Source organism: Phyllobates terribilis, unplaced genomic scaffold, assembly GCF_046119375.1.
Source record: "Phyllobates terribilis strain yellow unplaced genomic scaffold, ASM4611937v1 Scaffold_4__5_contigs__length_816908805, whole genome shotgun sequence".
NCBI classification, from domain to species: Eukaryota; Metazoa; Chordata; class Amphibia; order Anura; family Dendrobatidae; genus Phyllobates; species Phyllobates terribilis.
Window position 1 is genome coordinate 604,078,937 of NW_027362764.1, and position 27,200 is coordinate 604,106,136.

The window sequence follows — 27,200 nt, forward strand, 5'->3', positions numbered from 1 at the left end:
GTGGAATTATATACTTAACAAAAAGTATGAAACAACTGAAAATATGTCTTACATTGTAGGTTCTTCAAAGTAGCCAACTTTTGCTTTGATGACTGCTTTGCACACTCTTGGCATTCTCTTGATGAGCTTCAAGAGGTAGTCACCGGAAATGGTCTTCCAATAATCTTGAAGGAGTTCTCAGAGATGCTTAGCACTTGTTGGCCCTTTTGCCTTCACTCTGCTGTCCAGCTCACCCCAAACCATCTCGATTGTGTTCAGGTCTGGTGACTGTGGAGGCCAGGTCATCTTGCCTAGCACCCCATCACTCTTCTTCTTGGTCAAATAGCCCTTACACAGCCTGGAGGTGTGTTTGGGGTCATTGTCCTGTTGAAAAATAAATGATGGCCTAAATAAACGCAAATCTGATGGAATAGCATGCCGCTGCAAGATGCTGTAGTAGCCATGCTGGTTCAGTATGCCTTCAATTTTGAATAAATCCCCAACAGTGTCACCAGCAAAGCACCCCCACACCATCACACCTCCTCCTCCATGCTTCACGGTGGGAACCAGGCATGTAGAGTCCATCCGTTCAACTTTTCTGCGTCGCACAAAGACACGGTGGTTGGAACCAAAGATCTCAAATATGGACTCATCAGACCAAAGCACAGATTTCCACTGGTCTAATGTCCATTCCTTGTGTTCTTTAGCCCAAACAAGTCTCTTCTGCTTGTTGCCTGTCCTTAGCAGTGGTTTCCTAGCAGCTATTTTACCATGAAGGCCTGCTGCACAAAGTCACCTCTTAACAGTTGTTAAAGAGATGTGTCTGCTGCTAGAACTCTGTGTGGCATTGACCTGGTCTCTAATCTGAGCTGCTGTTAACCTGCGCTTTCTGATGCTGGTGACTCCAATAAACTTATCCTCAGAAGCAGAGGTGACTCTTGGTCTTCCTTTCCTGGGGCGGTGCTCATGTGAGCCAATTTCTTTGTAGCGCTTGATGGTTTTGCAACTGCACTTGGGGACACTTTCAAAGTTTTCCCAATTTTTCGGACTGACTGACCTTCATTTCTTAAAGTAATGATGGCCACTCGTTTTTCTTTACTTAGCTGCTTTTTTCTTGCCATAATACAAATTCTAACAGTCTATTCAGTAGGACTTTCAGCTGTGTATCCACCTGACTTCTGCACAACACAACTGATGGTCCCAGCCCCATTTATAAGGCAAGAAATCCCACTTATTAAACCTGACAGGGCACACCTGTGAAGTGAAAACCATTTCCGGTGACTACCTCTTGAAGCTCATCAAGAGAATGCCAAGAGTGTGCAAAGCAGTCATCAAAGCAAAAGGTGGCTACTTTGAAGAACCTAGAATATAAGACATATTTTCAGTTGTTTCACACTTTTTTGTTAAGTATATAATTCCACATGTGTTAATTCATAGTTTTGATGCCTTCAGTGTGAATGTACAATTTTCATAGTCATGAAAATACAGGAAAATCTTTAAATGAGAAGGTGTGTCCAAACTTTTGGTCTGTACTGTGTATGTATATATATATATATATATATATATATATATATATATATATATATATATATATATATATATATATATATATATATATATATATATATATATATATATTATAATAGAACTTTTAATTCTTTTAAGTCTGATGGTGAATTTGAACCGGTTAATATGATCCGGATTCTAAAGAATGCTCATTCCCAACTATAAGCTCGTGTAAACATGACGGTGATCACCCGATGCTCAAGCAAAAAATGCTCCTTCTTGGGGTGATCAGATCTTTTATGCTGGTATAAAAATCATTATCAACCGTACTTCACCTATGTAAACCAAGGAGGTGCTCCCGATAACAACATGATGATGCATGGGGACAGATTGTTCATATCAACGGTCATTTTGCTCCCATGTATATTCAACAGCCTGTGTAAACAGGCAGGTAAATTTGTGCTGATCAACTTAGTTGACTGGTTCTTGTTAAAGTGCATTGATGGGTCGAAATCGACTTGTTTAAATGCACCATCAGAGATTTCTTCTCTCTGGGTCTAAAGACTGGATTAGTGATGGCATTCACTGATCATTCTGACTCTGCAGTAAATGGGAGGTTATGTGATATCGGCTGTCAGATTGTCGAGGAAGTTGCTAAATGACGCAATCTAAAAAGATGAAAAAAGTAGAGGATGTTTGGGTGGATCACAGGGTGTGTTGCCTGAAGACAATTGGCCTCATTTATCAAACATGCCTAAAAGAAAAACTTTTTGCAGCCCATAGTGACCAATCAGAGCTCAGCTATTGTTTGAAGAGCTCTGGTAAAATAAAAACTGCATTTTGATTGGTTGCTATGGGCAACAAAGATAATTCTAATTTTGGACATTTTTTTTCCTAAAACTTCCCCCTCGGGGCCTCATTTATCAAATTGGTTTATATAAGCTACAACCAGTTTTGCCAAATCTACCCCAATAAACCTACAGTACAGAGTATATTTATGATATCTTCCTTTTATGAAAAGAGATTCTCCTTAAAGTAAGCCTGTCAGAAACTTTTACCATCCCCTCAAACCCCAGCCATTAATATGATTGTGTAGGCCTTTAAAATATAAGTCAGTGCTGATCCAACAGCGAGAAATCGCATTTTGAAGTTGTGTCTGTAGTGCATTGGGATGTGACGATGCTCTTCTAGCTTCTCAGCCTCATGCTTTATCTCCTACCTAGGAGCCTCCTTCCCTGGATGATTGACAGATGGTTTGCTTTGGTACATGGCCACTGACCTGTCAATCAGCTAGAGGAAGGAGCTGTTGGGTGAGAAATATAGTGCAAGGCTGAGAAGGTGGAAGTGCACCGTCACGCCCCAATGCACTTCCAGACACAATGTGATTTCTCACTGCTAAATCAGCACTTTGCGGTCATAAAGGGTCAACTGGCTTATCTTTTAAGGGGCTACACAATTATTAATGGTTTTGGAGGGGAAAATTTCTGACAGACTCCCCTTCAGATACAATTGGGACGTTCCTTTCAGTAAAGTAAGATCTTCCACTTCACCCCCCGAAGTAAAGAAGTGACTGTCATTTCCTTTGGTGTAAAGACAGTAATATAAATGGACTAGAAGAGCGGTCTGACCAGATAATAACCTTTCACTCTTATGTTTTAATTGTAAAAAATCTTCTCTGTCTGTCTTAGTCTTCCACCCTGTCGAGTGTTCCTATTGCCACAGTGAGAGTATGATGGGTTTCCGCTATCGCTGCCAGCAATGTCACAATTACCAGCTCTGTCAGGACTGCTTCTGGAGGGGACATGCCAGCGGTTCCCATAGCAACCAACACCAAATGAAAGAGTATACGTCATGGGTAAGAGAAGGTTCACTGGGCTCGGCAGCTGCACCGTACAGAGGCGCACACAAGAGTGGACTAACCCAGACAGGGCAGGGCCGGCAATGAATGTAGGGAGAGAGGCAGAGTGTTACTTTGATTATGACTCTGGAAGACATTGGTTTATGAATGGCACACGTGTAAGTATTTAGCTTGGCACGGGGGGTGTTGGGGGCTATGCTGGTACTACGCAGTCCTGGATACAATCAGGTATTGTCATTCATCCTCTTATTATAGATCTGCTGCGTCAGAGTCGTAGAATAGACCGGTTATATGTCTTTGTATTTAATATCACAGTGGAAGTGTGCAAGATGGATAGAAATAGAAGTCTATAATTATGGATGTAACTTGTAAGACCCGGAGCTGCTACACACAAAAAAAATCCATCCAGCATGTGTTATAGTCCCTGGCTTATCCATTGGGAATGGAGACAAGGGTTAAAAAAGACGTGTAGACTCCAACATAGAGCATGAGCAAGATATTGACCGTGTGATGCTAGAATTGTGTCTGCTAAAACGCTGCAATGTAATAGTTTCTATCAAGTTTAGTAAGTCGTGAGAATATTTATAACAGTTGTCATAGCTCAGTGATCTGGGAAAAAAAGACTGGTTAAAATATGGCTTCTAATTAAAGAAAATGATATATTGATTAGATGTGTTTGCTGTTGACAGAAATCCCCTGCCAAGAAGCTCACTAATGCACTAAGCAAGTCTTTAAGCTGTGCTTCCAGCCGTGAGCCGCTGCATCCCATGTTTCCTGATCAGCCGGAAAAACCTTTAAACCTGGCTCATATTGTGTGAGTATCAGACCTCTCAGCCATGGACAACGTCCGGGGCCTGCACATGTATGTGGGCTCCGCAATAGAGGTGTCCTCTGCACCACAGATCTTTAGGTTGCTGTGAATTGTTTGTTAGCCTTGGGTATAAAAGCAAATGCAAATCCTTTGTATTCCATATCTTTTATGAAGCAGAGCAACATGCTCAAGGTCGAAACGCTGAAATGAATAATATGCGTTTTACTTGGTGACCGTAACCATGTAATAATGAGAATCTAGTGAAAACCTCTAAGGTACGACGTATAATACACTTGTCATTGGTGACTTCATTATATCTCATCAATTAATAGATTTACATTTCCCACTCAATGCCATATACTTTTTATCTCAAAGATAGTTATTACATTTATACCTGTCATCAGTAAAGGGCTATAATTAAAATCTTTGCCCAAACCAGATATACATATAAAACAATTGTGCCTACTGGGAATTTTGTGACCTCCTGTGTCTTCCAGACAGCTTTTTTGCGGTTCTGTCTAAAACATGAAGGGGTTAAGAGTTTATGAAGGAAACTCAATGTAGAAATTTTTGAAAAATGTGAAAATAGTCAGACAACCCTTTAAAGAGGACCTGTCACCAGGACAAAGGTGGCCAGTTTTTGCTCTTATATTATTCCCGCTGCTCTCCTGAATATTTTTTTTTTTTTTTTTCTTGTTTTAAGTCTGTTATTTTAATGATCTTTACCAAGATGCGTAGCAGGCAGGATTCTCTGGGGGCATGTCTATAGGCTGCTCTGCATAATTACCCTATAGGCAACACCCATTTGGTATCAACCATAAATAATAACATATTGGGGGCAGTAAATAAAAAGGCACACCTCTCTGGAACCTCTGAATGCTCAGAGGAGGGAATAAGATGAGAGTAAAAACTGGCCACTTTTGACATGGTGATAGAACCTCTTTAACCCCTTCATGCCTTGGCCATTTTCCGTTTTTTCCTCCCCTTCTTCCAAGAGCCATAACTTTTTTTTAGATTTTTGTCAATATAGTCATATGAGAAAGATGCAATTCCACAGTTGTTTTTTGTTTTTTTATTTACCATGTTCACTATATGGTAAAACTGATCTGGCAATATGATTCCCCAGGTTAGGCCTCTTTCACACGTCCTGATATTTCCGGTACTGGAAAACCCAGTAGCTGTGCTGTGTACCCAGTACACAGTGTCCGTGTGTATGTGTGCCATCTGTGTGCACCATCAGCGTGGCACATACTGGAATAGAATGCAGAATAGAAATGACAAATGTTTAGGTGTTAGATGTGCAAAGATAGAGGATAGAGAGATGTCCGTGAGATATAGAATTAGTGCCATGCGTGTGTTTACTGTACATACATTTAGCAAAAAAATAAATAAATGAAAAAAATGGCGTGGGGTCTCCCCTATTTTTAATAACCAGGTAAGGGAAAGCGGACAGCTGTGAGCTGGTCTTATTATTCTGGGTAGGGCCCAGTAAACATGGAGCTTCCCAGCCTATTAATATCATCTCGCAGCTGTCTGCTTAGTCTTTGGTGGTTATTAAAAAAATTTGGGGGACCCCACGCCATTTTTTTCTTGTGAACGGGCTGGTATTCACAGGAGTATCGTAATGGTAGGTCTTCTGCAGACCCCCGGCTGTCATGACAACCCATCACTGCCCCGCGATCCCAAGCGCGCCAATGGTAGAGTGGAATGCCGCACGCCCCGCCGGCGTTTGTTAAATTCCACTGTCAGAGATTGTTAGCTGGATTTAACTGGTTAACAGCTGTGGGTGGAGCTCCTATCCACCCGTGGCTGTTAAAGACTGAATCATGTGCAGGGAAAGATGTGGGCTCAGCGTCAGAGCTCTCATCAGTCGGGGACACGACATATGACGTAAATATATGTCATATGTCATGAAGGGGTTAAAGAAAACTTGTCTGCATGATTTTTCAGTGTAAAGTAAAGAAATAATGATTAAAGAAGAACAACAAAATACATTTCTTCACCAAATGTATCAATTAAATCTTCATTACTGCGCCATTACAGCCATGTTTTTGCTTAATATTAGAAAATCATCCTGACAGGTTCTCTTTAAGTATAATTTTCCGTCACTTTGATTTTGTTCAAAGTGCTTAATGTTAGTACAGATATCCCTGCTTGTGCAGTTTTGACCAGAGTTGTCTTTAGGTGCTCGCTTCGATGGGTGCACTCTGCTAATTATTTTGTTGATTTCGTTTCTCCAAAATTATGCGCCGTATATATTTTTTTTTCTGCAAAAAGTATCAATCATATTTTTCCCTGCAGTCAGATTACTGGTCTGTTGACGCCACTGATAACCGTTCATCACATTTGATCACAAGAAAAGAGCAGCAAACAGCGCTATTAAAACTATCAGACGGCCGGGCACCACATCAGAATCTTGTTAGCTTGAGACACTGTGGATCTGGCGGAGCTTCCTTTATAAACAGAGAACCAAATCTTCCTGGAACATGATTAGTTAACTAAAGTTATGAAATTTCTGAGTGTGTTCCATGAAAATTAGATTATGGGACTATTTGGGATTGGGACTGGGGATGACCATCTCCGTGCAGCACTGTGGAGTGTGGTGCTATATAAAAGCCAAGAGCTAATTGAAGTTTAACATTTATTCTGTATTCACAATCTCTAAAAATCCGTCTTGGATTCTTACAGTCATCTTTTAGATGTCTGACTTCTACATTAGCTTCTTTTTGTTTTGTTTTTTTTTTCTATTTTTAATAACTTGATTGAATGTACAATCCAGATCTGATCAGCGCCGTATTATTTTCTTTTTTGACCCTTCTGATGCATGAATGCTGCGCAACAACTTGGAAAACAATTTCTGTATACAAAGCTTTTAGTAATTGCATGATTTCTGCTTTTGCCTGGCTTTTGGGGACTGTGTCTGTTGCTTCTCTTACAGTTCAAAACTTATTGTATTACTTTTTATTTGCTCTGGCTTCTGGACTCACCGTGAACATCCTTTAAAAGTTTTGACTCATCAGGGACACCAGGCACAGGGTTAATCAATGTTCAGGCATTGAAGGAATTGGAGTAATTATTGTTTTCACATTGCATTTATGTATCTTGTGTACAATGTGCAACTTCAGATACTTGAAAACCAGGCTCCCATTAACTCAACAGGGACAACCACTGATTTTGAAGAGGTGTTATTCAATTTGAGGAGGACCTGTCACCGGGTCAAAAGGGACACATTTTTTTACCTTATTTTATTCTTTCTGTTCCCTTGAGTATTCAGTTTATTTAAACCTTCCATACAGTTCCAGATATACGGGCGTTTTAACTTAATGTGCTCCTTATGCAAATTTTTAAGGTCTTTACCTTGGGGTGTTGCTTGCACAATTCTCTTGGTGTGGAAGATGGAAGGGGGTATCTTTAGGCTGGTCTGAATAATTAATGTGAGAGCAACATCCTCTTGATTAAGACCATAAAAATTTGCATATTGGGTGTGGTGAAAAAAAATGCCCCATATCTCTGGAACTGTGTGACGGATTAAAAAAAAACCCAATGCAATACTCAGTGGAGCAGTTACCATAAAATAACAGTGAAAACTGAACACTTATGAGCTGATGACTGGTCTTCTTTCAGTCTACGAAAAATATGGAAAATGTTACAAGGATTAGGATAGTATGTCTTTAATTCACTTTAATTTAGTCAAAAAATAACTTGATATCACATTAAATTAATTGTAGCAAAATTGTACAATATAGGCTCGTACGGCCAGAGCTCTGTCTCTTCACTGTGCTTCTGTCTTTTTATATACTTTATACATTTTATATGCCATTGTTCTTTATATTTGTTTTAATGTTTTATGCACATTGTCATGGAGGTGGATCCAAAAATATATAATCTCATTGGCCAGATTTGTTTTGTATTAATAAATGTACTCTATTTAATTTGTGTCTATAATTCTGTACTTTCTTTTCTGCCTTCAAAAAGGGACACTTGGTGAGTATTGTCACCTGCAACCAGTCTAGTTGGAGATCACTACCATACTCATCATTCGTGTATAGATCCTGCATTGTGCTTAGTATTCATTGACATTTACTCTCCTTCTTACATATTAAAATATTAAGAGGGCCATGCACACTATTTCATATACATTCATTATTCTTCCATGTTTTCATCTATGCCTGACTCCTTTGTTATGTAAAGTGTGATAGTACATTGTCAAAATATCTCACACATAGGAGTTTTTTACTTTTCTCTTACAAATCATATGCAGGAAATAGTTGATTTCTTCTTATGCCAATTTTATTAAGTACTACAAGATATGTGCACACGTTGAATATTTACCGCAGATTTTTCTGCAGCAAAAACCAAAGTGTTGGCAGGAAAAATGTTTGCATAAAATACGCTTGTTTTTGCATGCTTTATTGATGCTTTTTTTTTTTCATTTGAATGGGTGAAAAGCATTGCAAAAACACAGAAAGCATTGACACGCTACAGGTTTGCAAAAACGCTTTGATGGTTCAAATCTGCAGGGAAAAAAATAAGGAGAATGTGCATGAGAATTCAGAAATCTCATTCACTTGGCTGTAAAATACTACATTTTGTGCGCTGCAAAAGCATAGTGTGTGAACAAGTCAATTGATTGAATTTGAAATTTTTGAGATTAATGATTACCTATAAATTTATCATTACATGTTGAAGATTAATAATAATTGATTGTAAAGGGGTTGTCCAATGAAAACATATTATCCCACTGCCGGTAACCACGTCAGTTGGGAAATCGATGACCTTTTACCCCCATTACAGAAGGTAGTATCAGGTCAACACCTGAACGCCCCTCCATTTGTTCTGACGTAAAGACGCTGAGTGCAGCACTTGGCAGCCCCATAGGTGATGAATGGAGCAGTGGATGATCATGTGCACTCCCACTCTATTCTAAAGAAATCCAATCATTTAGACCCCACCAATCAACAAGTTATTACTGGGTAACCTATATGCCACCAGACTTTTGTACCTCATCTGAGAGTAGCATAATGTTGGGGACCATGATTCCAGCGCTTGGTCACTTCCTTGGCTGCTTGATGTAGTTTTGATAAAACAGTATTTTATTGGCAGATTATCACTGATAGGAATAGTAAACCTGCAACATGATGACTCATATTTGATTTCTCTTTCACTGCCCCTACCGCAGTTTATTTAATGCCTATGCACAGTGTAGAAAGAAAGCTGTCAATCAATGATGTGTGTGGCAATATACAGAGCTCAGCATTCAGAGATCGGGTAGATCTACAAAGTATGCAATAGTAATTTTATCAAAACTACAGAAGCAGCCTAATAAATGACACATCACTTGAATCAGAGTCTATTTTCTTATATTATGTTGCTCTTAGATGGGGCAGCAAATATCTGGCTACAGATTCCCTTTCAGAAAGTGTTAACATTTAGGATTTCTTGTATTAGAGAGAGAGAGACCCCGAGGCCTTTGGCAGCCCCCTAACCCTTACTATGACCATTTTATAGCACCAAAGTTCAGGTCCCCATTGACTTCTATGGGGTTTAGGTACAGTTCTGGTTCCTGAACTGAACTTTGGACTAAAGTTTGGTATAACCTGAACTTACATGGGTCCGCTCATCCCTAATGCCAACCCCTTGACACCACTTATGTTATGTGAAGAGCTCTTAGCAAAGAGCAGCCTCTGACCATCACCGAGATCTGAGAACACAAAGCTGAGACTGAAGCTGCCTAATCTAATTTAATATGGCGGCAGTGCGGAGTGGTTTTACTTCCGCGGACTGGTTATTATAACATATATTCTGTCACTGGAGCTTACATTCACATCATTAGGTAGTTGTACATTGTATCCTGTGCAACGTTCGACAAGCTATGACGCTAAAGAGTTGCTTTTCTTGTAGGCCTCCAAGACCAGTTACCAGCATGAATGACACTATATTTTCTCACTCCGTTCCCTCAGGAAGCCCCTTCACTAACAAAATGTAAGTATCAATCATATACACATGTATATACCTGTACAGTGGATTAATAACTGGATGTTCAGTTCACTTGTGTCACACTGTTTGCGGCGTCTAAGTCTTATCTATACAAAATTTACAGTACTGCATGGATAAATCTGTCTATTTCTGTACATGGGAAGTGAATATAATGCAGAGAAGAACTGAGGACCCGACTCATCAAAGCTTTTTTGACAGAATTCTGGCATAAAAAGCTTTGAAACGTCACATTTTTTCTGCAACACAAGGCTTTGCAAAAATGTGACCTTTGGTATTTTCACACCGTTTTCACCCAGCGCCACCAACATGGGCAGTGCCGCGGTGAGGTGACCCCCACTCCGAGCAGCAGCGTTCCTTACTCCACAAATCTTACTCCCTTGTGCCTCTTAGTGAATCGAGTGCCTCACACTCCACCTTGCCTCTCATCAAGACGAGCGTGAAAAACACTGATCTTGATGAATGGGGGCCTCTGTTTTTAAAGAGGTTATAGGGTTTTAACCTACAAGTCTGCAGTCACTCTTCCTGAATACTTCTGGCCACATTCCGACTAGACTGTATCCGGCCTCGCTCAATACACTTGCACTGAGCAAGGCCAGATAGTCTAGTCGGCGCGTGACCACATGTATGCAAATCACATACTTTTGGTCACACCCCCTCCTCTCCTGGCACCGAAGAATCCTCACAGCGTGCGGTGTGCGACATTTGAGGGATCACAAGTCTGCAGTCACACAGGTTAAGACCAGACAACCCCTTTAACCTAATTCCAAAGCTAAGAGCGCAAATTATGTTGCAATACATTAATGCATGCTGCGTGGTTTGGCTGCTGTTTTGAGACCATCTGGCTCTTACTGCATTTTCAGCTTGTATTCTGGGTATTTTATGAAGATGCAGTAGTAGTAGAAAATCTTTGGATCCACACAAGTACTTGTGACATTTTCTTGTAACATAACCATGGACTCCACTGTTTGACTCATTCAGGTTACCAGACAATGTAAGTGTAACTAGTGGCATCACTGACGAGCATTCGCTGATACAGATGTATGTGTGTCAGCTGCAGAGCCTTCCACGGTCAGTATGAGAACTAAACCACTAACCACCTTAGTTCAGTAGGTCGTACACTAAACCATTAGCATCTGGGAGTGGTTAGATGCTTCTAGATAAGCCAAGGGTGGCAGCTTGCGTAACGTTACCGTAGACTGCATGTCATATCTTTTATAGTGACATTATTTTATGTCACCAATGACTCCTCTGAAAGCAAACCATTGGGGAGTGTTGTGTCGGAATGAATATTTTCATAGTTGGACTTCATAGTTGTCTATAGCACAAGTAGAGATGATTTTGAGATCAATAATTATTCTTCATTTGCAATCAATGGCAAACCTGTATACTGGATTTTATTCTGTATTACTTCTTTAGAGTAATGTATTAAAGGAAATGTGTCACTAGGCTTCTACTACACCATGTAGGGGTAGAGACCTTGACTCCAGCAATGTATCACTTACTGGGCTGCCTGCTGCAGTCTTTAAAAAAAAACACTGTTTATCTGCTGCAGATTTTATTTATTTATTTTACTCGCTTATATAGAGCTGTTAATTCCACAGCGCTTTACAGACATTATGGGCACTGTCCCCATTGGGGCTCACAATCTAAGTTCCCTATCAGTATGTCTTTGGAGACGGGGAGAACATTCAAACTCCTTGCAGATGTTGTCCTTGGTGGGATTTGAGCCATTGCAGTGCTAACCACTGAGCCACCGTGCTGCCCATAGTTATCTGAATGCTGAGCTCTGTACAACCCCACCCACACCACTGATTGAATACTTTGTGTACACTGTGCATAGGCAGAACTTTGCCAATCAATGCTGGGTGCAGGGTTATACAGCGCTCATATAGAATGATGACTACATGGCAGCAGGTTTTCTAGTACTATAGTAATAATCTCCTGCTGATAAAACAGCAACTTTTATCAAAACTGTAGCAAGCAGCCCAGTAAGTGACACATCGCTGGAATCAGGGTTTCTGGCCCTACATTATGCTGCTCTCAGATTAGGTGACAAAAGCTTGGTGACAGATTCCCTTTACGTAATATTATATTGGATATCCACTGTGAATATGATGTAGTAGGATAAAAGGAACCAAAAAGCCGCCACACACTGAAGTTCTGCATTGCCTTTTAAAAACTGAATGCATCGTTTCCATCACAAATACTAAAAAGGAGCCTCATAAATCCTGAAACAGATGTATGCAAGTTGGGGAAAAGGTCTTTTGTTCTAGAAGGCGTGATTTGCTCTACACCAGCAGCTCTGGATAAATAATTGGCCAGAGACTAAAAGAAATCTGTAACAGAACTGCCTCTTCTTTCTCTTTGATGTGACATCTGTATTACCATGCAATAATATAAGTAGCTAAAGTAGACAAAGAAAGTGGTTAGTAAATGCAGACAGCGTGTTTACTGTGGTTTTCTTGATTGTCCATTGTTTAATTGATCTGAACTGGTACCTGACATTGACTGCAAGGAGTCTGTATTGGATTATAGTGTCAGATATTAAAACCAAAATAGTTAAAGAGTAACTGTCGGGTTAATTTCTTCATAAATCAATACTACACGTGGAAATAAGAAACTATGTAATATATCTTATTAGAGTAAGATATCTATGTAATGTATCTTATTACAATCCTGAACTGATCATTCAATCTCAAATTTCTCAAAATTCTCAATTCACTGGGAAAATGTATCTTCTGTGAAAACAGATTTTCCCATGACTAAGATAGGAGATGACAGCTGGTGCTGATAAAGTTCTATGGAGAAATGTAACTTGTTTCAGGAGTATTTGGAGCAGAATGTCTGTGGCTGCCTCTAGCTCCTCTCCTCCCTAGAATTTTGAAAGAACCAAATGTTGTGTCTTATTTTCCTTAGTGGAGAGATCTGTCTTCACTGAATATAGATTTTGCAGATTTTACCTGGGAATTGAGATCAGTGCAGGTGGAGAAAAAAACTAAATTCTCTGCTAAAATATATTACAAAGTTGCCTATTTTCATGTGTACTATTGATTTCTGGAAAAAAAACTAAAATAAAACAACTGTTACTCTTTAAAATATTTGACCTCCAGGTGGAACTGTAACCTCTGCACCACTTATAGGTGTGTCCCTGCCTTCTCTTATTGGCTCAGCATGCCCATTAGAGCTTATGTTTGTTTGTTCTTCTAATTATTTATGGCCTCGGAACAGAAATCTGGATAACGTGTTTTATGTATACTTGCATGGGTTTTTTCATTTATTCTAGCTAGGGTGATGACCATAAATGCTGTCCAGCTAGATGGGTATGGGTTTGACATCAAGTATATGGCTAGCATTGTTAGGCGTTTGTTTACATGTCCAGTTCTCATCCATTTCAAAGAGCATCTGTCAGCAGGTTTTTGCTGTTTAGTCTGAGCGTAGCATAATATAGGGCAAGTGAGCCTAATTCCAGCGATGTATCACTTTGTGTCACAACTGCTGCATAGGAAACTATCAGAGTTGTTAGATGTAGTGGAATTCATCAAAGCTGATGAAGCTAACCCCACCCACACCAGGCTCTGTATGTACAATGTATATTGACAGTGAGCTGCTTATCACAGGAGGGGGCGTGGTCACACCAGGGCTCGCACACTGCTGTAGTCCAGCAGTGATTATCTCCTAGTGATAAAACCTTCATTGTAAGTAAACAGCAGCACAAAGCCAAGAAAAGGACATATGGCTGAATTCAGTGCCTCATGCAGTCCTCACATTAGATAGCACAAACCTGCTGAAAGATTATCTTTTAAGAGATTCAGTATAAAAAAAAAACAAAAAAAAACAAAATCCATTACAGTTGAGGCAAAAACGGATGCACACTTTGGTTTCTCTTTTGCATCCAGTATTGTTTTCCGTTTATAATTGACCCATTTTTTTCTGGAGGTGTCTCTGCATACCTCTAGTGTTCTGGGCATGTGCAGTGCTAACAAACAGATCTGTTAACGGATGACCATCCACTATAATATGTTTCCTATATACTTTAATGGCAAATGAATCCAGTGATTAGTCATTTCTTGGGTTGGGATCAAATCTAAGGATGAGATCTGCTTGGAGTTTTTATGTTCTCTCTGTGCTTGATTAGGTTTCCTACCATTTCTCTGGTTTGCTCCGACACTTCATACACATACTGGTAACAAATCTACATTGTGAGTCCCAATGGGGACAGTGAGTGATGTAAAGCATGTCAGCTTAAGAGCATAATGATCTGGGCAAATCGGATGCGCTGTGTTCTGGGTAGTTCCACTTAATACCCAAAAGGTTTGATTACTATGCAAATATTAAAATATGGATTTTCTATACGTTATGTCACTCCAGCTTCAATGGTTCTGTGATTATCCTCGGGTGCTAACTAGGCCACAGCAGTCTTGGTTAATGATTGGCCTGGTCACATGACTATTACAGTATGTGATTTGCATCTTAAGGCCACGGCCCCACTATCAGTGTTTGGTCAGTATTTGGTCAGTATTTTTTCTCAGGAGTGGGAGCCAAAACCAGGAGTGGGTGATAAATGCAGAATTGGTGACTTGTTTCTATTATACCTTTTCTCTGATTGTTCCTCACCTGGTTTTGGCTCTCACTCCTGAGAAAAAATACTGACCAAATACTGATAGTGGGGCCGTGGCCTTAACCCCTTTCCGACCTTGTCAGTAATAGTACGCAACTGCGCCCTGGGCCCATAGGGCCAGCTATGTACTATAACGCGCGCTGCGATCGTGCCCGCACACAAGCGGTGCAGGGCGATCGCTTCCGGGTGTCAGCTGATTGTCACAGCTGACACCCGGTGCTATGTGCCAGGAGCGGTCCCGCACTGCTGCTGGCACATTAACCCCCGCAATGCTACAATCGAAGTCGATCGCAGCATTGCAGGGGCAAGGGGAGGTAAGCACCGGTACTCACCTCCTCTCCGGCATCCCGCGGTGTCTGAGGCGGCTCCCGGATGTTGTCATGATGACCCGATGTCGTAATGACAACATCCGGGTCACCAGACAGCAGGAAGTTACTTTGGTCATGCACAGTGCATGACCAAAGTAACTTCTCCCTGTGCAGCACTGACAGGCTGCATAGCATAGGGAACTGCTGCTCTCTATGCTATACAGCCTATCAGGCTGCAAAAAGTGAAAGTCCCATAGTGGGACAATATGTAAAAGTGAAAAAAAAAAGTAAAAAAAATTGTAAAAATATAAGAAAAAATAATAATAATAATAATAATCCCCCCCCCAAAAAATATATATATATATTGTACCCATAATATTTATTGATTATGAAAAAAAAACAACCAATAAAAGTACACATATTTGGTATCGCTGTTTCCGGAACGACCGGACCTATAAAACTGTCCCAGTTGTTAACCCCTTTAGTGAACACTGTAAAAAATAAAAATAAATAACGAAGCAAAAAATGATGCTTTATCATACCACCAAACAAAAAAATGGAATAAAACGCGATCAAAAAGACAAATTCAAACAAAAATGGTACCGCTGAAAACTTCATCTTGTCTCGCAAAAAACAAGCCGCCATACAGCTCTATCAGCCGAAAAAAAAAAAGTTTATAGCTCTCAGAATAAAGCGATGCAAAAACAATTCTTTTTTTTCTATAAAATAGTTTTTATGGTGTAAAAGCGACAAAACCTAAAAAAACGATATACCCTATTTTTCGGACTATAAGATGCACCGGACCATAAGACACACTCTAAATTTTGGGGTGGAAAATATGAAAAAAAAATATTTTTTATAAGATGGGGTCCGTCTTATAGTCTGATTAGGTATCTTACCTGGGGGTGGTGGTGGAGCAGGAGGCAGGGTCCTTCAGGAAACCGGCCCGGCGGAAGTGAAGGAATGCTGCGGACCCTGGATACATGAAGCCGGTGCTCCAGCAGCTGTGAGTTGCGGTGATGTTGGAGCAGGATCGCAGGTCCCTCCGTTCCCAGCCTCAGGAACCCTGCGGCAGCAGAAGAGGTGAGTTGCCGGTGTCTGGTTGGGGCCTGTGGACTGGCCTGGGGCCTGTGGACTTGCCTGGGGCCTGGACCTGTGAGCGGCGTCCAGCAGTGAAGCAAAGGAGCCAGGGCCTGTGCCGAGCTGTGAGTGGTTTCCGGCGATGCGGCAGAGCAGCGTGTGTGGCTTCTGGTGGCCGCGGCCATCTTCCTGAGGCTGTGATCTACAGGAAAATGGCCGCTGGAGCTCCGGGTCTGCGCCAGCTCCGGCGGCCATTTTCCCGTGGATCACTGCCTCGGGAAGATGGCTGCGGCCACCAGAAGCCACACACGCTGCTCTGCCGCACCGCCGGACACCGCTCACTGCCCGGCAGGGGACTCGGCTCCTCTGCCGCACCGCCAGACACCGCTCACAGCCCGGCAGAGGCCTCGGCTCCTCTGCCTCACCGCCGGACGCCACTCACAGCCCGGCACAGGCCCTGGCTCCTCTGCTTCACCACCCGACATCAGCACAGGTACAGGCCCCGGCTCCAGCCGCATCTCACCTCTGCTGCCACCGGAGGACCCTGCGATCCCCGCTCCCCCACCACCGGTAAAGTAACGTTTGGACCATAAGACTCACCCCCCATTTTCCTTCCAAATTTTGGGGAAAAAAAGTGTGTCTTATGGTCCGAAAAATACGGTAAATGTGGTACTGCTGTAAACGTACTGACCCGAAGAATAAAGCTGCCTTATCAATTTTACCACACGCGGAGCAGCATAATAAAAATAATAATTCCGGAATTGTTGGTTTTTGTTTATTGCCTCCCAAAAATCAGAATAGAAAGCGATCAAAAAATGTCATGTGGCCGAAAATGGTACCAATAAAAACGACATCTTGTCCCGCAAAAAACAAGCCGTCACATGACTCGGTCGGCCGAAATATGGAAAAATTATAGCTCTCAAAATATGGTGATGCAAAAACTAGTCTTTGCAAAAAAAAAAAAAAGCGTCTTTTAGCATGTGTCAGCTGTCAATCATAAAAAAACAATATAAATCTGGTATCGCTGTAATTGCACCGACCCGAAGAATAAAGTCGTCTAATCACTTATACCGCACGAGGAATGGCGTAAATAATAAACTCTAGGGTTAGGGTTGTGCTAGGGTTGGGGTTGTGCTAGGGTTGGGCTTGGGCTTGGGCTAGGGTTGGGGTTGGGCTAGGGTTGGGGTTGAGTTAGGGTTGGGCTAGGGTTATGGCTGGGTTGGGGTTGGGCTGGGGTTGGGCTAGGGTTATGGCTGGGTTGGGGTTGGGCTAGGGTTATGTCTGGGTTGGGTTAGGGCTAGGGTTATGGCTGGGTTGGGGTTAGGGTTGGGGTTGTGCTAGGGCTGGGGTTAGGGTTGGGGTTGTGCTAGGGCTGGGGTTAGGGTTGGGGTTGTGCTAGGGCTGGGGTTATGGTTGGGGTTCTGCTAGGGCTGGGGTTGTATTAGGATTGAGGTTAGGATTGTGTTGCTTTTGGGATTTTTACAAAAGTAAAGAAAAAAAATTACGACAATATGGCGAATAGTGTTGAGCGCAAGTGCTCGCTACTTGAGTTTGCATTGGGTGCTCGGGTATGCACCGAGTATCGCGGGTGCTGGAGTGACATGCTCGAATCTCCGCCCCATATGTTTTGCAGCTGTTATACAGCCAAAAAAATCTTGCGGGGATTGCCTGCCATGCACGAGCGATCCTCGCATGTTTTTTTTTTTGGGTGTCTAATAACCGTGAAACATGCAGAGTGGGGACTCGAGCATGTCACTTGAGCACCCGAGATACACGGTGCATACCTGAGTACCCGATGCAAACTCAAGTAGCGAGCACTTGCGCTCAAGACTAATGACAACTTATTCAATATGATAACCTAATGTTATCAAATTCTGTGTTGTACCTCTGGGTTCAAAATGTTCACTATACCCCTTGAAAAAATCCTTGAGGGGTCTAGTTTCCAAAATGGAGTCACTTCTGGGGGCTTTCCCTTGTTTAGGCGCGTCAGGGGCTCTCCAAATGCGACATGGCGTCCGCTCTCGATTCCAGCCAATTTTGTGTTCAAAAAGTCACACAGTGCTCCTTCCCTTCTGAACTCTGCTGAGTATTTTCCCCACATATGGGGTATGGGCGTATTCAGGAGAAATCGCACAAAAGTTTTTGGGGTCCATTTTCTCCTCTTACCTTTGTGAAAATAAAAATTTTTGGGCTAATACATCATTTTTGTGGAAAAAACGCCATGTTATAAACTTCTGTGAAGCACATAGGGGTTCATGGTGCTCACCAAACATCTAGATAAGTTCCCTGAGGGGTCTAGTTCCCAAAATGGTGTCACTTGTTGGGGGTTTCCACTGTTTAGGCACATCAGGGGTTCTCCAAATGCAACATGGCGTCCACTAATTATTCAAGCAAATTTTACATTCAAAAAGTCAAATGGCACTCCTTCTTTTCCGAACCCTGCCGTGCGCCCAAACAATGGTTTTCCCCCACATATGGGGTATCGGCTTACTCAGGAGAAATTGCACAACAAATGGTATGGTGCAATTTCTCCTGTTACCCTTATGAAAATGCAAAATTGGGGGCTGAAAAACATTTTTGTGGGAAAAATGTGAAAATTTTATTTTTACGGCTCAATGTTATAAACTTCTGTGAAGCACCTGGGGGTTCAGGGTGCTCACCACACATCTAAATAAGTTCCCTGAGGGGTAAAGTTTCCAAAATGGTGTCACTTTTGGGGGGTTTTCACTGTTTAGGCACATCAGGGGCTCCCCAAGCGCAAAATGGCGTCTGCTAATTATTTAAGCAAATTTTACATTCAAAAAGTCAAATAGCGCTCCTTCCTTTCCGAACTCTGACGTGCGCCCGAACAGTGGTTTTCCCCCACATATGGGGTATCGGCTCATGAAGAATTGCACAACAAATTTTTGGGTCCATTTTTTAATGATACCCTTGAGAAAATAAAAAAAATTGTGTCTAAAGTAACATTTTTGTAAAAAAATATAAAAAATTTTCTTCCACATTCCAAAAATTCCTGTGAAGCACCTGAAGGGTTAATAAGCTTCTTGAATGTGGTTTTGAGCACCTTGAGGGTGCAGTTTTTAGAATGGTGTCACTTTTGGGTATTTTCTGTAATATAAACACCTCAAAGTCACTTCAAATGTGATGTGGTCCCTAAAAAAATGGTTTTGTAAATTTTGTTGGAAATATGAAAATTCGCTAGTCAACTTTTAACCCTTATAGCTCCCTAACAAAAAAAATGTTGGTTCCAAAATTGTGTTGTAGACATGTGGGAAATGTTATTTATTAACTATTTTGTGTGACATATCTCTCTGATTTAAGGGCATGAAAACTCAAAGTTTGAAAATTGGGAAATTTTCAAAATTTTCACCAAATTTCCATTTTTTCACAAATAAACGCAAGTTATATCGAAGAAAGTTTACCACTATCATGAAGTACAATATGTCACAAAAAAAACATTCTCAGAATCAGTGGGATTCGTTGAAGCGTTCCAGAGTAATTACCTCATAAAGTGACAGTGGTCAGAATTGTAAAAATTGGCCTGGTCATTAACGTGCAAACTACCTTGGGGGGTAAAGGGGTTAAGGGGTTATACACTTTCAGGAAAGTGGCCCCCAAACTGTCTAAAATACCAAACTCTGCCAGTGTTAACAGTAAACATCTCCACCCTAGCCAGTCACTGAGCTCAGTGCTTGTACACGGAGCTCAGCGTTGCATGATGTCATCCTCAGCACAGCCACTGAACTCCATGCACGAGCCGCTGAGCTCAGTGACTGGCTAGACGTTTCTGCTACAGCCAAAATACCGGGACTGGAGTAGCAGCCTAGAGCTCGTGCTGGATCCAGGGAGGGAGAATACATGCTGAGTTTGTTATTTAGGTATTTTACACAGTTTGGTACCCAATTTACTACAAGTGAACAACTTCTTCCAAAATGAGCATTTTCCAACTTTTATAGAGGTTGTCTTATTATCTATTTGGGTCATACTCCTGGAAGTGTTAGGCGAAACTTCCTCAATGAGTTTTTGACGAATGTGCCTTTTTAGTGCGTTTCCGCGTTTGCTAGATACCTTGGTCAGGTTGACTACTATCTTCTAACAAAACGCGCGTCGGGGTGGGCTCCACACTTACTATCGGGATCCTATACAGGTTTATACCTATTTGATTTTCTTTAAACCTTGTCACATTACTGCTGTTGATATACATATTATGTTATTCACTTTTAGCACTTTGTTTATTCAGCTACTATGTTATATTCGTTGTCATTTTTACATGTGACTACATGGTCCGTATACAATATATGTTCATACATATGTACCTTATAGCTTCCCCTTGCACATGCCACTTTCCATGTTTATTCCATTTAATTGATTTTACCCAATGAGTGTGTATGCGCCTGTCTCCTACATTACCACTGCACACCAACTTGTGTTTTCAATAAAGCTTTTTGCATTATCTTTATATGACTACACTATTTGACTGCATATCGGATCCTTTTCTTTGGCTGCTCTAGTATGAATGGTTTATACTGTGATAGGATAATTAAACTATCCACTAATGGTATATAATACAGCAGTGCTACATAAATAAAAGGTATAGACGAAGATAAAGAATGAGGAGTTTCAGAATACACACGAGCAAAGTCAGCAAATCAACGGATCACAAATGCTGACTTGTGGAATCTGGTATTGGAGCATTAATATATAGTAATTATTAATTCAGCTATACATTGAGGTCAAAGTAACCAAACCCGAATCCAAGTGTCTGACAGCTGAAAATCCCGCTGCTGATAATTATTTCCCACATTAGCTTGACAGTGGATTTCCGATAAGAATCTCATGTCTGTGGTCCGCTCCATTACCTAATTCCCTTTGAATATCTTTTTATTACCTAGATATAAAACGGACTGCTTCTTTCTTGTCTAGACTACTTTAATTTGGCTAATGAATATCAATCATCCTCGTCCTCCTCTGTTAGATTTCTTTCTACATCAAATGATATTTTGGGCTTCATTTAATTCTCTGTAACCAGTGGACCGATCACTTTACATTCTGGAGCGTTCATTCACCACTTGTTTATCGCACCCCTTTGTTCTTCATGTGAACTGTCCTAAGCAATGTTCTGTCTTGTTAACCAGCTCTACTCAAAAGACCTCAGAAACAGAGCAGAGCAGACAGCTGGCTATGGCTGCTCCAACTTTGCTTAAAGGCAAAGGGTAAGTTTGAGATTGGCCTGTAGTACTTGAATGTGCATGTTGTGCCCTAGAGCAAGCAGGCGGGTAGCGGTACTTTAATCCTACTAATCCATACTAATGACCATGCAAGTAGTGCTGAATTCTGGCATCATTTCGAAAAGTCACAAAAATGTGTCATTTTCCCAGCATTAACTTGATTGGATCCCTGTAATGAAATTCTTTCTAATATTTATCTAGAATTTTCTGCATTTTGTGTGAAGTTATTATCAACAGGACTGAAAAAAGGACATCTTTATATTCTTTTTGCTTAAAACAGAGCTACCTTTGTCCACTGGTTGTCTGTTTATATAGCTCAGTCCTATTCACTGCCAGTATGTCAGATATAGTGGATTTTATAACCACAGTGTGACTCCGCTGTAACAGCAAGACCATGCTGTTTTCCCAAAGTTCTCAGATTCATCTCCGTTGTAGCCATGAGCTTCGCTGGCAACAATGATGTGTCCTATGGGATTACACAGGAGATCCAAATAATCATACTATTATCATAGCAACACAATGCCTTCCACTATCCGCTGCTCCACCTGCTGTTGTCATACTTGTCTATTATCACCTGATTAAAGCCAATTTGGCCCAGAAAGCAGGAGGATTTAAAGGCCAAGGTCTCTTCCACATGTGGTCAGAGTGGACGCCTGTCTCCTCTACCCGATGAGACCCCTCACCTCTGTACAAGAGGCGTTGTTAGTTGCTCTTTTCTACAATAATCTGCCAGTTTACAGCCTTTTCTGCCTCCGTAGTCCCCTTATAATGAGGCTTTCTGATGTGGAGGGTGCAGACAGCGACTGTTTGACGTTTTCAGGAGCAGCAGGATATTCAGAATTGCCGTCCTTCCACAAAACTCCCTCCTCAAAATCACTTTTCCTGCTATTCTGGCCATATATAATAGCAACAAATGTGAGAATATGCGACCCCGGTGAGTACAGTGCATCAATTGTCAGGGTTTAGCAGTGATAACTAGGGTTACTTCTTACCAGCTGCCGCCTGCAGATTTGGAACAAAGCTTGGTGATGGAGTCTTACTGTTTTGATAAGTAAAATATAGGAGGGGTTGAGTTTTATGACAGTGAAAGAAGCTTTTAAAATGTTTTAAAATATGATGGCATTTCCTATTTACCTACATGTTGTTACCATGGACTGATGGGAACGGTTTATTCATGATTTTATGTTGAGCATTCCCTATTGGGAAGGGTTTGCAGACACTTTGCTCGTATACAGCATTGTGTTGAGTCGATTGTTTCCCCCACAAATATTTTATTGGGATAGAACAACTGTTAGGACTCCTTTATCTGTTTTGATCTTTGCAAAATAAAACCTTCCTATTCTCTATAAAGGAGGTATCTTTGGCATGACTGTTGTTTCAAGAGCTCTCCCAACCACTGTTCTAGAATAAGATGTTTTGTAAGTTAACCTGTGCATCAATTTATTAAAGAAAAATAAGGTGCAGGACATTGCCGGCAAATCATTTTTAAAGGGAATCTGTCAGCAGGTGTCTGCTATGTAATCTGACTGCTGCATGATGTAGGGACAGAGACCCTGATTCCAGTAATATAAAAATGGGGACAGCCAAGAAGTATAAGAAAATAAAAAAACTGATGGGGGGATAAGTGAGGGAAGAGACACATAAACAATAAAAAGGAACCATAACACAGTATATGTGATGTGTTATGGTATTTAATTTACCATAGAACAGATTTGCACTTGACGGATGGGGATGGGCATATACTGAATGCTTTCCACAGTCCCAGGTTTTGAATAATGTAGCAGGAGTGTCATTCAAGACACTTGTAAGTTGTTCAATGGTTATAAAATTATCCACACAGGCCAAAAACTCCCAAGAATGGGATGTGTGTTTTTGTAAAGCTTGGGCTATAATTTGCTTTGCCGCTAAAAAGAGAAAAGGTTGAAGTTTATACTGAGACCAAGTGAACGTGGAGGATTTATGATGCAACAAAACTTCCCAGGGGTCCCTAGTAGGATAGGTATGGAAGATAGCGCCAGCCACATTGTATGTTCCAGACCAGATGCGAGATACCCACAGACCGGTCTACCACACATGACAGGAAACCTAGGGAGCATGTGTGCTACCTGCGCAGGTATTACTGGATTACATGCTAGGCATTTCCATATACTGCACAAATTCATGGATGAACAGTGAAGAGGGGTTGTATAGGATAAAATAAAAATAACATATTTTGTTTCTACCCGAAATGGCGCCACACCTGTCCATGGTTTTCTCTGCTAAGCTGCTTTAAAGTGAATAGGGGTCAGTTGCAATACTGCACAAAACCTGAGCACAAATGTGGCAGTGTTTTGGAAGAAAGCCGCAATGTTTTTCTAAACTTTAACATTGTTTAAAAAATGATTTGACCCCTTTATCCCTGCTTTTATCCATTGTGACTCTCTTCATTGTTTTGGCTAGGGTCACATGGCTTTCTACATTTGGCATATACATAGGGAAGTGCTGCTAACATTTAGAAATGTCTCACACGAGTGTTGAGTTCTAATAGCTTGAACTTTGCCAAAAGTCATATATTTGACCAGTATACATCAGTATCTACTTTTCAATACAACTGAATGCCCAATACAACAGCATTGTATTGGTGGGCTCAGCCAAAGGCTGGGAATGACACAAGCGTCTAAAACATCTATCCAGTTTTTATCCAGAAAAGTTGAACAATTTTTTCTCACTTGTTAACCGCGTGCAATCAGTTTTTTTTTTTTTAACTCAGCGGCTATTAATTTTTTACACGACCATTTACAGTTTCCTAAGTTACAGAATTACAATGTATCTATAAAAATCAGATGGCACACTGATGGTCTACATGGCATTTTTTTTTGCACCCATCCAATTTCAGAGTCGAATCACAAAATGCTGTGATGTTTTACTCCAGCCGAATACAGCTGAAAAAAAATACAAAGATCTGCGCTGCCTCATAGAATAACATTGGTCCCAGTGCAATCCCTTTTTTTTATCGGATTGCTCTCGTCTGATTTATACATTTGTGTGAGCGAGCCCAAATAGTCTGAAGTGTAATAAGTAATATACAGTATATTAACAAAGCCTTAAAGGGGTTTTGCCACAAACGAAGTTACGGTAATTTTAAAGTTGATTTTAATCAATAGATGTTGGAGTAATAATAAGTTCCACAATTGGATGTGTTTAAATAAAATGTTCCTGTGCTGAGATAATCTTATAAATGTGCCCCTGCTGTGTACTGTGTAATGGCTGTGTCTGACCGTACAGGAACATGGTCTGATCATACCACAGCTCCTGGGCGGGGGAGGAAGCAAATTAGTATTCAGACATTACAGCACGGGATCACATCTGATTGTTTTTGTGAGGTAAAACATTTCCCTGCCTGTTTTATAAAAAAAATGTTTTACCTCAAAAAAAGAAATATTTGCAATCCCATGCTGTCATGTCTGTATACTCTTTTCCTTCCTCCCCTGCCCAGGAGATGTGGTATGATCAGACCATGTTCCTGCACGGTCAGACACGGCCATTACACAGTACACAGCAGGGGCACATTTATAAGATTATCTCAGCACAGGAACATTTTATTTAAACACATCCAATTGTGGAAGTTATTATTATTCCAAGATCTATTGATTAAAATGAACCTTTAATGCCCCATACACATAAGTCTATCATCAGATGCACCGCCAATATCCGCAAGCTTGGCCAACAGTCTTATGTGTATTGGGACCTCCGACTCTTCCCCCAACCTCATGAGATCCTTTTGTTCCCAGTGAGATAGGCCGCCAGAGGGGTTTGTCAGCGGCTTTCTCGTAGAGAACACAGGAGCGTTAAGTAAAGCAAGTACTTCTGTGTAGGAACAAGGCAGGAGATAGCTGCCAAACAAACGATCGGACGAACCATCCTCTCACAACTGTCTATTGTGTATGGGCCCGTTAGGGATTCTAGCAGTTTTTGTGTCGGATTTCTTGTTGGCATGCTTTGCTTGGCAGTCTACTTCACTGAAATTCTTAGGTGGCCATGCATTCGATGCAAATAGGTGGCTTTTAGGAACTAGTGCACGATTCTTATGTTTTAATCTCTGGATTAGAGGTGATGTCTTCCTTTGCAGCATGCCCTTTTCTCTGCTTTTGCTTTCCTGAATTACATTCCCAGCATGCACACATTATATTTTTCATTTGTTTAATTTCTTTATTTTTTACATTTAAGCCTTTCCCATTTCCAAACCATCCTTCTAGGTTACAATACAGCCTGGATGTGGCAGACAGGCTGGCTGATGAACATGTTCTCATCGGGGTATATGCCAATATGCTGCAGAACAACCTTTCACGGTTAGTTAAGGCTTGGCAAATGTCTTGTTTGTACAAAATGGAGGTTGACGCAAATGATGGTCACTTGTTGTTGAAACTTAGTGAGCCAAGTCAGATGCCTTCAGCATGTGCTCAGGTGGCCCGGCTACGGGAGAGATCTGTGTAAGAAGGGACTGAGCTTGCATCATGCTCTCGATACAAAGCTGCGTCGACTCTGGTTTTACAGATGATGTTATTATTCCTTTTCACTATTTATTTTTTACACCGATACTAATCTGATTTAGAAGTGTGATTACTTTATTCATTTGTCTGCAGGAAGTATTGTCTAGTTTTAAGCAAGTTTTCATAATTTCATTCAAATGAGGCTTATTTATGTTTTCATTAAAATAGTATGACAATATCCCAGTTATGAAGGCTGCAATGCGCTTCATGTAGTCAGAAATCTGTCTACAGCCAACCAATAGCAATGCCTCACAATGGGAGCACCGCACAGCCAACCAATAGCAATGCCTCACAATGGGAGCGCCGCACAGCCAACCAATAGCAATGCCTCACAATGGGAGCGCCGCACAGCCAACCAATAGCAATGCCTCACAATGGGAGCACCGCACAGCCAACCAATAGCAATGCCTCACAATGGGAGCACCGCACAGCCAACCAATAGCAATGCCTCACAATGGGAGCACCGCACAGCCAACCAATAGCAATGCCTCACAATGGGAGCACCGCACAGCCAACCAATAGCAATGCCTCACAATGGGAGCACCGCACAGCCAACCAATAGCAATGCCTCACAATGGGAGCACCGCACAGCCAACCAATAGCAATGCCTCACAATGGGAGCACCGCACAGCCAACCAATAGCAATGCCTCACAATGGGAGCACCGCACAGCCAACCAATAGCAATGCCTCACAATGGGAGCACCGCACAGCCAACCAATAGCAATGCCTCACAATGGGAGCACCGCACAGCCAACCAATAGCAATGCCTCACAATGGGAGCACCGCACAGCCAACCAATAGCAATGCCTCACAATGGGAGCACCGCACAGCCAACCAATAGCAATGCCTCACAATGGGAGCACCGCACAGCCAACCAATAGCAATGCCTCACAATGGGAGCACCGCACAGCCAACCAATAGCAATGCCTCACAATGGGAGCACCGCACAGCCAACCAATAGCAATGCCTCACAATGGGAGCACCGCACAGCCAACCAATAGCAATGCCTCACAATGGGAGCACCGCACAGCCAACCAATAGCAATGCCTCACAATGGGAGCACCGCACAGCCAACCAATAGCAATGCCTCACAATGGGAGCACCGCACAGCCAACCAATAGCAATGCCTCACAATGGGAGCACCGCACAGCCAACCAATAGCAATGCCTCACAATGGGAGCACCGCACAGCCAACCAATAGCAATGCCTCACAATGGGAGCACCGCACAGCCAACCAATAGCAATGCCTCACAATGGGAGCACCGCACAGCCAACCAATAGCAAT

The 27,200-nt window shown here is 41.6% G+C and overlaps 1 protein-coding gene across 36 annotated transcripts in view; it reads left to right on the plus strand.

The window, feature by feature from the left end:
* Positions 1-27,200, plus strand: part of DTNA (dystrobrevin alpha) — a 303,097-nt gene that overhangs the window by 219,674 nt on the left and 56,223 nt on the right. For 22 of the 36 annotated variants that reach the window (XM_073679246.1, XM_073679234.1, XM_073679228.1 and 19 more), the window contains 6 exons: positions 3,174-3,340; positions 4,033-4,157; positions 10,056-10,136; positions 11,130-11,219; positions 21,293-21,370; positions 25,621-25,713. In XM_073679246.1, coding sequence (XP_073535347.1) covers positions 3,174-3,340; positions 4,033-4,157; positions 10,056-10,136; positions 11,130-11,219; positions 21,293-21,370; positions 25,621-25,713 — 634 coding nt within the window. The remainder of the gene's footprint in view (positions 1-3,173; positions 3,341-4,032; positions 4,158-10,055; positions 10,137-11,129; positions 11,220-21,292; positions 21,371-25,620; positions 25,714-27,200) is intronic. The other 14 variants (XM_073679254.1, XM_073679253.1, XM_073679255.1 and 11 more) reach the window with 4 other exon arrangements.